At 67.6% G+C, this 12,693-nt stretch overlaps 1 protein-coding gene across 10 annotated transcripts in view; it reads right to left on the minus strand.

Moving 5' to 3' along the window:
• Nucleotides 1-12,693, minus strand: part of LSP1 (lymphocyte specific protein 1) — a 39,367-nt gene that overhangs the window by 15,417 nt on the left and 11,257 nt on the right. For 6 of the 10 annotated variants that reach the window (XR_014020566.1, XM_081281414.1, XM_081281423.1 and 3 more), the window contains exon 2: nt 2,582-2,713. Coding sequence is in view for 9 of the 10 variants with exons in the window: in XM_081281414.1 (XP_081137540.1) it covers nt 2,582-2,713 (132 nt within the window). In the remaining variant the exon portion in view is untranslated. Of the gene's footprint in view, nt 1-2,581; nt 2,714-3,544; nt 3,807-9,034; nt 9,328-10,883; nt 11,272-12,693 lie in introns of those variants that run through there. The other 4 variants (XM_081281417.1, XM_081281422.1, XM_081281421.1 and 1 more) reach the window with 4 other exon arrangements.

Below are 12,693 nucleotides of genomic sequence, written 5' to 3' on the forward strand. Positions count from 1 at the left end.
CCTAGGGCTCCCCTGGAGCAGGGCTCTGCCTCCCCCATGGGCCTAGGGCTCCCCCGGAGCAGGGCTGTGCCTCCCCCATGGGCCTAGGGCTCCCCTGGAGCAGGGCTGGGCCCCCCAACAGGCCTAGGGCTCCCCTGGAGCAGGGCTCTGCCTCCCCCATGGGCCTAGGGCTCCCCCGGAGCAGGGCTGTGCCTCCCCCATGGGCCTAGGGCTCCCCCGGAGCAGGGCTGTGCCTCCCCCATGGGCCTAGGGCTCCCCTGGAGCAGGGCTGGGCCCCCCAACAGGCCTAGGGCTCCCCTGGAGCAGGGCTCTGCCTCCCCCATGGGCCTAGGGCTCCCCCTGGAGCAGGGCTGTGCCTCCCCCATGGGCCTAGGGCTCCCCTGGAGCAAGGCTGTGCCTCCCCCATGGGCCTAGGGCTCCCCTGGAGCAGGGCTGGGGTCCCCCCAACAGGCCTAGGTCTCCCCTGGAGCAGGGCTCTGCCTCCCCCATGGGCCTAGGGCTCCCCTGGAGCAGGGCTGGGCCTCCCCCATGGGCCTAGGGCTCCCCTGGAGCAGGGCTCTGCCTCCCTCATGGGCCTAGGGCTCCCCTGGAGCAGGGCTGTGCCTCCCCCATGGGCCTAGGTCTCCCCTGGAGCAGGGCTCTGCCTCCCCCATGGGCCTAGGTCTCCCCTGGAGCAGGGCTCTGCCTCCCCCATGGGCCTAGGGCACCCCTGGAGCAGGGCTCTGCCTCCCTCATGGGCCTAGGGCTCCCCTGGAGCAGGGCTGTGCCTCCCCCATGGGCCTAGGGCTCCCCTGGAGCAGGGCTGTGCCTCCCCCATGGGCCTAGGTCTCCCCTGGAGCAGGGCTCTGCCTCCCCCATGGGCCTAGGGCTCCCCTGGAGCAGGGCTGGGCCCCCCAACAGGCCTAGGGCTCCCCTGGAGCAGGGCTCTGCCTCCCCCATGGGCCTAGGGCTCCCCTGGAGCAAGGCTGTGCCTCCCCCATGGGCCTAGGGCTCCCCTGGAGCAGGGCTGGGGTCCCCCCAACAGGCCTAGGTCTCCCCTGGAGTAGGGCTCTGCCTCCCCCATGGGCCTAGGGCTCCCCTGGAGCAGGGCTCTGCCTCCCCCATGGGCCTAGGGCTCTCCTGGAGCAGGGCTGTGCCTCCCTCATGGGCCTAGGGCTCCCCTGGAGCAGGGCTGTGCCTCCCCCATGGGCCTAGGGCTCCCCCGGAGCAGGGCTGGGCCTCCCCCATGGGCCTAGGGCTCCCCTGGAGCAGGGCTGTGCCTCCCTCATGGGCCTAGGGCTCCCCTGGAGCAGGGCTCTGCCTCCCCCATGGGCCTAGGGCTCCCCTGGAGCAGGGCTCTGCCTCCCTCATGGGCCTAGGGCTCCCCTGGAGCAGGGCTGTGCCTCCCCCATGGGCCTAGGGCTCCCCCGGAGCAGGGCTGGGCCTCCCCCATGGGCCTAGGGCTCCCCTGGAGCAGGGCTGGGCCTCCCCAACAGGCCTAGGGCTCCCCCGGAGCAGGGCTCTGCCTTCCCCATGGGCCTAGGGCTCCCCTGGAGCAGGGCTCTGCCTCCCCCATGGGCCTAGGGCTCCCCTGGAGCAGGGCTCTGCCTCCCCCATGGGCCTAGGGCTCCCCTGGAGCAGGGCTGTGCCTCCCCCATGGGCCTAGGGCTCCCCTGGAGCAGGGCTCTGCCTCCCCCATGGGCCTAGGGCACCCCTGGAGCAGGGCTGGGCCTCCCCCATGGGCCTAGGGCTCCCCTGGAGCAGGGCTGGGCCCCCCAACAGGCCTAGGGCTCCCCTGGAGCAGGGCTGGGGTCCCCCCAACAGGCCTAGGTCTCCCCTGGAGCAGGGCTCTGCCTCCCCCATGGGCCTAGGGCACCCCTGGAGCAGGGCTGGGCCTCCCTCATGGGCCTAGGGCTCTCCTGGAGTAGGGCTGGGGCTCTCCAAGCTGCCCCGGCCCAGAATCCTGCCCTGAGCTGTCCTCACGGGCTCTCCAGTGTAACAAGGGGAGCTCTGCAGGAGCAGGGGCTGGGGGCTAGAAGGGATTCTCAGGCTTCAGGGTGACTGAGAGACCTGGCCGAGGGACCATGACCGCTGCAGCACCCCACCCCGCCCTAAGCTGCTGACTCGGAGAAAATGGAACAGAACAGGGCCAGGAGGAAGGGGAGCATTATTGGAGAAACAGCCCAGCCCAGCCGCGGAGGCCTCCTGGGCTCGGGGAGGAAACGAGCAGGCCTGTGGCCGCCAACTTGGACGTGGCCTCTGTGAGTCACCGGCAGCGGGAACTTGGGCGGGGGGCTCGGGGGCCAGGGCCGGGGCTGGGGTCAGCACCGGTCCAAGCGAGGGCTGGGACCAGGCAGAGTGTCCAGAGCCTGAGTCAGACCCCAGGAGCCTGGCTGGGAGGGGCGGCCTTTCGTGGCTCTGCGCACCCTCTGGCCAGGCAGGCATCTGGCAGATGGGGTCACCCAAGGCTGCTGACCACCCTTGCCCTAAGACCACTGCCTTGCTCTGCGTCATCCTACCCTGGGACCTCAAAGCCCAGGGCCTGACCCTGCACCCAGGCCCTGGGCCACAGCACCCAGGGCTCAAGGGCCAGGGGGCTTACAGAGCCTCCTGCTCCGGCTGGTCTGGGTCTGGGCCACCCTCATCCTGGTCCTGCTTCATCCTCTCCCGCTCCCGCCGGCGCTGCTCCCGGGCCACTTCCTCTTCATCCTCCATACTCCACTGAGTGGTGAGCCTGGAGGGAGACACAGAGGGACAGTCACGCCATGGCGGAGACAGGGTGTCACCTGGTAAGAGCGGTGGACAGCCCTGGACCAGTTCTCTCAGCCTCAGTTTTCCCATCTTTAAAATAGAGGCCATGCACCAAGCCACGAAGTTGCCTCTGGCCCAGGTGGAGGCCCTGGGCCCCATGCATCTGGGCACCCATGTACTGCTCTCCTGGGGATGGAGGGGCTGCAATGTCCAGGTGTCCCTTCCTACTTGCCTGCCTCCCTAGGCCCAACTGGACCAGGACCTAGAGCACCAGGGCTTGGGAAGAGATGGCTGGGGGTCATGGCCATGGCCACTTGTGGTCACACACCTTGGACAGCAGCACACCAGGTGGCCAGCCAGCCAGCCACCCTCACCCCACCTGACTTGGGCAGGCCTTCCTGCTCCTCAGCACCAAGTGTCAGGAGGAGGTGGCCCTGCCACCAAGTCACAGTAGGAGGCCTGCGTCTGCGCTCCAGCATGTGGTCTTGTCCAGCCTCAGCCCCTTCACACGTCCACTGAGCATGTGTCCAGTCCACCGCTGGGCTCCCTGATGGGCACCCCACCCTCAGCTCAGAGTCCTCTGTGGAGTCTCTGGGCTGGTTCAAGGTGGAGGCCCCAGTCTCTGGGCTGGTCAGCTGCCCTCAGAGTGCCCTGACCCCAGGCTTCTCAGAAGAGTCCCTCATAGCAGGATTGGGAACAAACAGAGGAAGGCACAAGGCTGGCCTGGGGATCTGGAGCCCTGGCCCATAGCTCTCTAGCCACTGCTGTCCAGCAGGCACCACAGCTTGGCCATCCCAGCCGATCCCCAGCTCACCTGGAGCTGGGGGGCCTCCAGGGTCTCTGCATCTACAGGGCTCACTGTCCCCTCCACCAGGGAAGCAGCCCAGCCCAGAGCTGGTACAGGGCTGCATCTCTCTGTCGGGGTCTCAGTCCTTCCCGGCCGGTGTCCGCCACATGACCCCACAGCCCGCTCCCCTCTGGGCCTCCGTCCCCTGGCCAGGCAGCCCTGCCAGCACATGATCTAATCTCCCCAGGTCTCCCCTAAGCCTGTCAGACGAAATCCAGGCCTCTCCTCAGGCTCCAGCACGGCCCCCCCCCAGCCACATGGGACTGCACCTCCCTCGGCCAGCTGCCTGCCTCATCTTCACAGGGCCTCCAACTGCAGCCTGGGAAGCCCTCAGCTCCCCACACCTGGCTCCCATCACCCGCAGAGAGGCCAGCCTCCTGCTCTGCGGCCTCTGCTGGCCAGGGAGGGGGGGCTCCTTGCTCTTGGGGTTCCTGTTAGCACCCATGCACACCAGCCGTCTCCCAGTGGACAGCCAGCATGGGCAGGTGGGGGTGTCCCTGCCTTGCCTGGGCAGCCCCTGGGAAAGCCCAGGCAGGGTGAGCTGCTCCCACCTCTGGGTCTCTGTGGGCACAGGCCAGGTGTGCCTTGAAGTCTGCACACGCACGTGGAGGGAGGTTCTTGAGTGTGTGTGGACAGGATGCTTGTGCCCAAGTGGGCATGTGGGCCTGGGTCCCCAGGCAGAGCCTCAGCTTCTTCTTGGGGCTGGCCCTGCTCCCTTGTGGCCTCTGAGTGGGACCAGGCTCAGTCTTGCTCCTCGGACCCCTCCATCAAGCCAAGAACCCCCAAAAGCACAAAGACAGGGGTGCAAACCCCCGGGGTATCGACTCAAGGCCATGGGGCCCCACGGGGGCCCACGGGCAGAGCCACGTGAGCACGTGAAGCTGCTCCCGGCTCCCACCCAGCAGGGTGGATGTGCACACACTGGCTCTCCTGTGCCCAGTGGGCACCCCACACAACCCTGGCACACACATGGACATCCCCAAGCCCGTACACACAGGACGTAGCAGCAGGGCATGGGAATGGCAGGTCCTGCCCCCTCCCAGGCTCCTTCTGGGGTGCCCCCACCTCACTATTGACTGTTTTCCTGCACATCACCCAGACGACAGTCAGCAGGGCCTGGGGGGAGGCCAAGGTGTGTTTTCTGGGAACATGGTGGCTCCAGAGCCAGGGCTCCTCCAAGGGGCACCCCCACTTAGCCCTCCTCGGACAGGAGCTTGGGGGACAGGGAAGGTGCAGGGCAGGGTCTCCCACGCTGAAGTCCCACCAGCCCCCACTCCTGACCCAGCAGCCAAGGACAAGGAGGCCTCTGGGCCCCTTTCCCTGCCTCCTCCCTTCCCGCCTGCCCCAGGATGTGAGTCATGCGGGCCCCCTCCCCATGACCTCACCCCTGCTCTTCCACAGCTGGGCTCCATTCTGGGAACTGAGAGGGGCCGCTCTCCTGGGGTGGGGTGGGGGCCTCTGGCCTGGGAAAGGCGCCCCCGGCCCGCGGCCCAGACCCTTGGCACGCTCTGCAGAGCTGTCAGGACTCTGGCCGCCCCGCCCGCCCGGGGCCAGGCCCCGCCAGCGCAGCTGCGAGGGATTTGGTGTTCCTGAGCTGAATGCAATCAGCCATTTCCTGCGTCTGCTCTGGCTCCGGGGCCCAGGGCTCAGCCTGACAGGCCGGGGGCCCTGTTCCCCACGCGGGCACAGCCCAGTTCAGCCCGGGGCTCAGCCCTGTCCACGTGCACCGACTCGCACAGACCCCAGACCCTCTCCCCACGTTCAATGAGGCTCCCTGAGCTCAGAGCTTCCCTGTGACCATGTCCACCATCTGCAGCCCCCAACTCAGGACACCAATCCCTTTTTTCTTCCTCCACACCACCCCCAGTCCTGTCTCCCAGTCCCCACTGAGACGCCAAAAATGCCCCTCCCGGGCTGGACACTCCCAGCTGCCCACCCCCACCATCCCCCTCTGGATAGTTCCTGCAGGGGCAGCAAGACTCAGTACCCGTCCCAATTCTGCCCTCTGCAGGCTACTCATGTGACTGCCCCATCCAGCCCAGCCTGAAGATCATCTCCATCCTGGGGAGAACGTGAGGGTTCAGCTCAGGGACTGGGACCAAAGCAAGAATGTCCAGGAACAACTGTTCCTTCAGGCTCCCCATACCCTCCTGACTCCAAGTCTCCTGGACAATGGAGACCAGGAGGCTGGAGGTGACCAGGAGGCCTGGGAGCTGGCTGGTGGCCCCCAGGTGTAGGTGAGCCGGCTCCCTGCGACCACCAGAGTCTCTGTGGCCTTTTAAGAGCCCAGATGCCCCAGGATCTCATACACTGTCCACCAGGATGGACATTTGCTCCCTGAGCCACTGCAGAGCCCTTGGGAGAAGGGACAGAACCCGGGGGCCTGAGCCCTGGCTTCCAGAGGGTAGTGGGACAGCAGGCACCCTGCCCATGATACTCACAAGAAGGCCCCCCAGGCAGAGGTCAGGTCTGTCCTGGAAGCCTGGGGACAGAGCGGCAGAGCAGAACCTGCACCCACACCTTGGGCCACATCAGCAGGCCCCTTGTCCCCAGGGAGCTGGCCTGGGTGTGGCTGTCACTCCTCCTGGAGAGGCCACTGGGGGTAGATGTGCCGGGTGAGCCAGGAGCACAGCCCAAGCCATCAGGAGGGCAGGTGTCCTCCGCTGGGGCTGGGAGAGGGCACAGGAACCTGGCTCCTCCGCCCCCAGACGCCTGGCCATCACCATCCCAGGAGAGTGGCCATGACCCTGTCCCACTCTCTAGGGGAGGGAGGTAACCTTGAACTTAGGTCTGAAAGATGGGCAGGGGTCCTGGGACCAGAGAGAGGACAAGAGTGAGGGTAAAGTCAGGAAGGTGGCAGAGCTGGGGGGGCCCTCGGTGGCCCTGGCTGCCCCCTCGGCTGGATTGGGCGTGGCCAGATCTGAATCGTGTCGGGACGCCCTGTGCAATCAGTTGTGTTGGGAAGGGCCAGCAGGGTGGGGAGGGAGGAGGGATCCAGGCAGGAGGAATGTGGAAGGCTGCGCTGGACACGGGGAACAGGGACAGGGACTCCAGAGCTGGCCCAGCGTCCGTCTGTGGAGAGGCAGAACCAGGGGCATGGTCTGGGGAGACACGGAGTCCAGCCTGGGCATGCACATGGGGAGTGTGGGGACCCCCGGGGACAGCCAGCACCCAGGAACAGCTGCAGGAGACCCCACAGGCCCTGGGGACGGGAACCTCTGGGAAGCACAGGGGTCCCCTACCCTCCTGGCCCAGGTATTGCCCTCAGGGCTCCCCTGGTCAGCATGGCCACCCGGGACACTGCCTGGCCTCTGCTGGTTCTACTGTGGCCAGCACCTGGTCCAGGCAGCAGTTAGAACCAGGAGCCAGCCTGACACTCAGTCTCCAACCTGGCGGCCTGCAGCCTCCTCTGTACGGCCAGGAGGACGGCCCACGCAGAGCCCAGCCTGGCCACACACGTGGCCGGCTCTTCTGGTGACTTCAGTAGGGTCCTTCCTGGAGGGGACCTCTCTGGAGGGCAGTGACACCCCGGGGTGGGGAAGGTCACAGAGTGCTGAGTGGCTCAGGGCTGTGGGAGTCATGGAAGTTTCCGGGCAGGGAAGGAAGAGGCTCAGCCGGGCAGAACCAGAACCAGAGCCAGCTGCCAGCCGGGCACGTGGCTGCCCTTGGCGTGGCAGGGACGGGTGCCTGAGGGAACCCAGCCAGGGCAGGTGGCCAGGAACAGGCCCCGGTCCCCCTGACTCGAACCCAGGCCCAGGCTCAGCCTCCACTGCCCTCTGCAGAAGAAGGGAGACCACGGCCCTGCCCAGGTGAGAGCAGGGACCCCTGAGCCCGCGTTTCCCCTGGGCTGTCCTGTGCCCAGGAGCAGGCCGGGCCCAGCCGAGGCCTCCCAGGGCCCCTGCCCACATCCCCCTTGCCTGGGCAGCAGATCGTATCTGGGAGCCTCCCTGGACGCCTGTCACAGAGGGTCCTGCACATGAAGGGCACTGCTGCTGAGCGCTGGCCCCTCTCCCACCTCCACCGCCTGGTGGCCCTACAGGGCACCCTGCACCTCCTCTTTCCCCATTGTGGGGAGCCAGCTGCCTCCAGCCAGAACCCCCAAAGCCAAGGCGGCTCTGCTCCTGCCGGCCCCACGGCCTGGAGCTCATGACCAGGGGCTGACCCAGGGAGGGGCCGCTGCTGCCAAGATCCACCCACCTCCCTCCCCCCTGGCTCTGCAGAGTGCTCCGCTCACTGGGGACCCCTCCAGCCAGCCCTGGCCTCCCCTCTGCCTTTGCCCCACGGGCCTCCCTTAGCTCACTGGCCCTGGTGGCCCCCAGCTGACAGTCAGCTCTCAGCTGCCGCGCACGCCACCCGCAGGTCACCACCCGCAGGATGAGCCCGGCCTTGGGGTGTCACCACTGGCCCTGGGGATAGGGACGGCAACGCCTCGCCAGCTGCCATCCCCAGGGCCCAGCTCCCCACCCCCCACCTGCCAACCTCCCGGGCACAGGGTGGTCAGTTCTTCCCCGGAGGGCAGGGCCCAAACATGGTGTCTGTCCCTGCTTACAGGCCTTGGCGGGGCCGGGAGACGCGGCTGCAGTCGGCCGCTCTTGCGAGGTTTGTGGGGAGGCCGTGGCAGGAAGGTTCCTAGGGACAGGGTCCCCTGGGGGCTTGTGTGGGGAGAGGCCGCCAGCAAGAAGGGTGCAGCCACTGGACAATGGGCACAGGGGGACAGCCGCAGGGCCGCAGCTGAGGGCATCCAGGAGGGCCCGGGGCCACGGTGCAGCTGCACCCCAGAGCCCTTCCCACCCCACCCTGGGGGCGAGGGTCATTGGCAGTCATCTGTCCCCTGGGTCCCCACCTGCTGCATCCTGCTCCCACCACCCAATCCCACCCTTGCCCCCACCCTGCCTGGAGGGAGCTGCCTGGGCCCCCCCCCCCCCCCCCCCCCCCCCCCGCTGCCCACCACTGCTCTGCCTTCTGCTCTGGAGGTGGGAAGAGTCCCTCCCTTGAGAGCTGCCCCCTGCAGCCCCTACCATGTGCCTGGAACTGCAGCCCTGGAGTGGATGTGGTGACCCCCTGGGGACCACACTGCCTCCTGGGGAGCCCGGCTGCCGGTGCTGGTCAGGTAGCCGCAGCCCAGGTCTCCCCATCACACCACCCAAGTCGCTGGGCGGACCCCAGCTCTGCCCACACACCCGTGGGGAAGGTAGCCGCGCCCCAGGAGACAGCTCGGACCTCAGGGGTCAGGCCCAGCACCTTCTCCGGAGCTAGGGCTGGGTTCCATGGAGCCCAGAGTCTTGTCCTAAAGACCCCAGGAGACTGGAAATAGGATGCTTCCTCCAGCTCCCCATCCCACATTTTCCTCAGAGATCAGGTCAGGGCCCATCCACCTCTGCCCTCAGTGTGGGGACCAGAACCCAGCTAGATGTCCTACTGACCAGACAGTCACCTCCCTTGGTCTGGGTGCCCTACCTCTTGTGATGTGCTCCATGGTCAACTTGATGCTCACAGCCTCCTCGCCCCAGCACTGTGACTCTTCTAAGTCTCTGCCCGTGTCTGCTCAGTCAGGCCTGCCCCTGGGGACCTAGGGTCAGAGGTCAGGCCTCGCCCTCCTGGCCTGTTGGATCCTGGTGTGGCTGTGGTCCCCACTGGTCCTGCGCCTGTCGGTCCTCCCTCCCGGCACTGTGCACGCTCGTCCCAGGCCTCTCTGTTCTTGGTGTCACTGACCACATGTCGCAGGGGCTCAGTGCCCAGCTCAGCATGCCCTGCAGGGGCGAGACGAGGCTGCGCCTGGGGAGTGTCTGCACGGTCCCCTCAGAGCCGACTCCGGGGGACGGGGACGGGGTCCGGGCTGTGTCTCCTCTCCACACTGGACAGTGCTCCTGCGCAGGGCTCGCCAGGCGAGGCTTGGCACTCTCCCTGACAGGCGATGGTGGCTGGCCAGCTCTGGGCTCGGCCATGCCTCCTCTTCCCGCCCTGGCCAGCCGTGGCCTCGCTGCGGCTCTGCCCACAGACGCGGCCCAAGTGCGCCCTGTCCAAACGCGTCCGCGTGGTTCAACCTCGGCCGCCCCCTGGGCGGGAGCAGGCGCCGGGGCACCGTTCGGCCACGCAGCTGGCACTCCCCTGCCTGTGCCCGGCTGTGCCCCCAGTGCACCCCATCTTCTTGCCTCCCCACGTCTTGCCCCGGGCTGTCCCCAGGTCTGCCTGTGGAGCCGGGGTGCCCGCCTGGCCCCTCGGCCTCTTCCAGATCCTGAGGGAGGCTGAGCCCCTCAGGGGCCAGTCACTCCGTCCCTCTCCTGCACGCCCCCCGTCCAGCTTCCTCCTGCCCCCAGGGTGCTGGGCAAGCTGCTCCGCTACCCTGAAGCTCTGCTTTCCAACCCCAAGGGCCAGCCTCAGCCGGCTGGGGAGACCCTTGTCCCTCTGGGTGTCACAGTGGCTGAGGTCCACTCTGGCCTTCAGATCCCAAGGACCCAGCCAAGGCTGAGGGCCAGACCAGCACTGCTGCCATACAGGGCCAAAGTAGGACCCCGCCCAGGACACCAGGGTCCTCGTGGCAACCCCTGCAGCCATCCAGGCTCAGAGAGGCAGGAGCATGGGGTCAGTGAGCCCCTTGGCCCCAGCACAGTGCCCGGCAGAGGCTGCAGCAGGCAGGAAGAGCCTCCCTCCACCTTCAGGGAGAGAACCAGCAGCTCCGCGGCCGTCCCAGGACAGCAGTCACTTGTCCCTCCTCCGGTTCCTTGGTCCTCCCCTGGTCTCCTCCCTCTCCTCTCCCTCTTGTCCTCCATCCCTGCCACGACGGCTTGCTCTGACTGTCCAGACCGCTCCCATCTTTCCCACCACCCCCTGCACCCGGCGCCACCCTGCTCAGCCCCCTGGCCCCCAGTGCCCGTCCGCCAGGTGCAGGTGACAGAGGAGGGACGTGACCCCCCTGCCTGGTCACAGGGTGCCAGCGCTCCTGCTGGCGCCCTCATCTGGCGGCCGAGACTTGCCCCTGGTCCTCCGAAGGCCCCCTGCCCTGCCCTCCCGCCAGGGTCTTCCCGGTGCCCTCCGGCCTGGCGGGACGCGTCCTCCGTGGAGACCCTCATGCTCCCAGGCCAGGTTCCACCCCACCACCCCTCCCGGTGCCACCTCCTCACTTCCTCACCTGTCCCAGGCAGCAGCCACCCCAGGGCCACACTCCTGCCCTGAGGGTGGCAGGGGGACACCCAGCCCACCTGTACAGGGTCAAGACCATGAGCACCTGGGGCCAGGCCTGAAGACCCCTCTCCCTGCGCCTGCCCCTGCAGGGGCCACTGAGGGTTCTGACTCCCGGAGCGCCCACCTGTCGCCTGCCTGCCCACCTGCCCTCTGAAGGCCTCTGAGGTCAGCCCCGGCCACCATCCTCTGCTGAGCCGCTGAGTTCCGCCCAGGTCCCTGGGGGCAGTGCCCCTCCAACCCCACGGAGGGTCCCAGGGGCCGCCGGGCATCGCCGGGGCTCCAGCAGCCAAAGGCAGGCAGGTGAGTCCCAGAGGCCCGGGCGCCCCGGCTGCTCGCTGCCCGGGCTGCCCAGCTCTGATTTGCCGGCTGGGACCGGAATCGGAATCACAGCCCTCTGGGTTCTGGCCCTGACACCCTGCCCAGGGGCTGGGCCACTTGGTCCCTGTACCCCCTGTTGCTGGCTCTGCCGGGCTCCGGGCAGGATGGGCTCTGGCCAACAGACCACCCGGCCGGAGACGGTGCCGCCCACCAGACGCTGGGCCCTGCCAGGGCGGGGGCTACCCCACCCTCAGGATCGCCGGCCTGGGATGGGCCCGGCAGCCACGCCCCTTTGGACACTGTGGTTTGGAGGCTGCTTTCCCCACCCTGGTGGGGGCCAGCCCAGCAGGCTACCGGCCCTATCCCCTACACGACTGGCCACACGGGTCCCCAGAGGCCCTCAGACCAGGGTGCCCAGAGCCCTGGGGAGATCCCTGGATGCAGAAGACCATAGCATCTGTGGGTGGACATGTGCCCCAGACCCAGGGGACAGAGGGGCTCAGGCCCCCAGGAGCCCAGGCTGGAAGGCGGCCAGGGGCAGGGGAGCCCGTGTGCCCGACAGGGGTATGGGCCAAGGAGGGCCTGGCCCGGCCCCTCCCTCTGGGCCAGCTACAGCGTGCTCTAGGTCAGCCCCCCAGGGCCGCAGGACCAGGATGACCCAGGAGGCGCAGGTCTCTGACCACCCTGACACGATCCTGGCCTTGGGTGGGCCTGGGAGGGACTGGACTCCACCAGGGCCAGGTAGGAAGGTGTTGGGGTGTGGGCAGATTGCCCAAGTGGGACCAGTGGGGACACAGGCCCTGGGCCCGACCCTGTCTGCTTGAAGCCTTGTGTGGGCTGAGGCTGGGGACAGACAGTCTGGGTGGCCACAGGCCGCACAAGCCCCACTCACACCCTGATATAGACAAGGAGAGCAGGTGGGTCGGGAGGACACATTTTTCCGCTGACCCAGGGCATCCTTTTTAATAAGCTTAAACTGAATTCAATTTACACCTTGGCCACGGCCGGTGCCCAGCAGAGCCCTCGAGATCTGGTCCCAAAGAAGACAGGCAAGGCCTGCCCCCAGGCCTGTGAGAGAGCTCGGGAGTCCCTGGGGAAGGATCTGGGGTGACGAGGGTATTTGTGGGAGGCAGGCTTACTGGTCTCTGCTGGCTGTCCCTGGGTGAATCACTTAACCTCTCTGAGCCTGGTTTTTCATCTCACAGGGACGAGGCAGGGCCTGCCTGCCAGGGCTTGGGGAAGTAAAAACGGTCAGACGTGAACCACGGCCATAGGTGGGGGGAGGGCTCGCTGTCCTGGGTGGTAGCATATGTGAGTGCCTGGGGGTGACCCTGGCCCTCCACAGGCTCAGGGTCCTCGAGGGTGGCGGTGGGCTGACACCCACTCCTCACTGCTGAAAGCTGCATCCCCGGCTCTCCCAACGAGGCTCTCCCTGCTCCCCCAGAGCCCAGCTCCCAGGGGACAGTTCCTTCTCCCGTGCCCCTGCCAGCGGCTCACAGGACCTGGCCTCAGGGCCCCTCCCACCGTCTTCTGCCTGGGTCTGACCCTGCCAAGCTCCACGCCCGGCCTGCCCTCTGAACGCTCTGGGTCAGCGGGCAGCAGCCCGGCCCTGGTGT

This window comes from Spermophilus citellus, assembly GCF_964194105.1.
Source record: "Spermophilus citellus genome assembly, chromosome: 2".
Taxonomy (NCBI): Eukaryota; Metazoa; Chordata; class Mammalia; order Rodentia; family Sciuridae; genus Spermophilus; species Spermophilus citellus.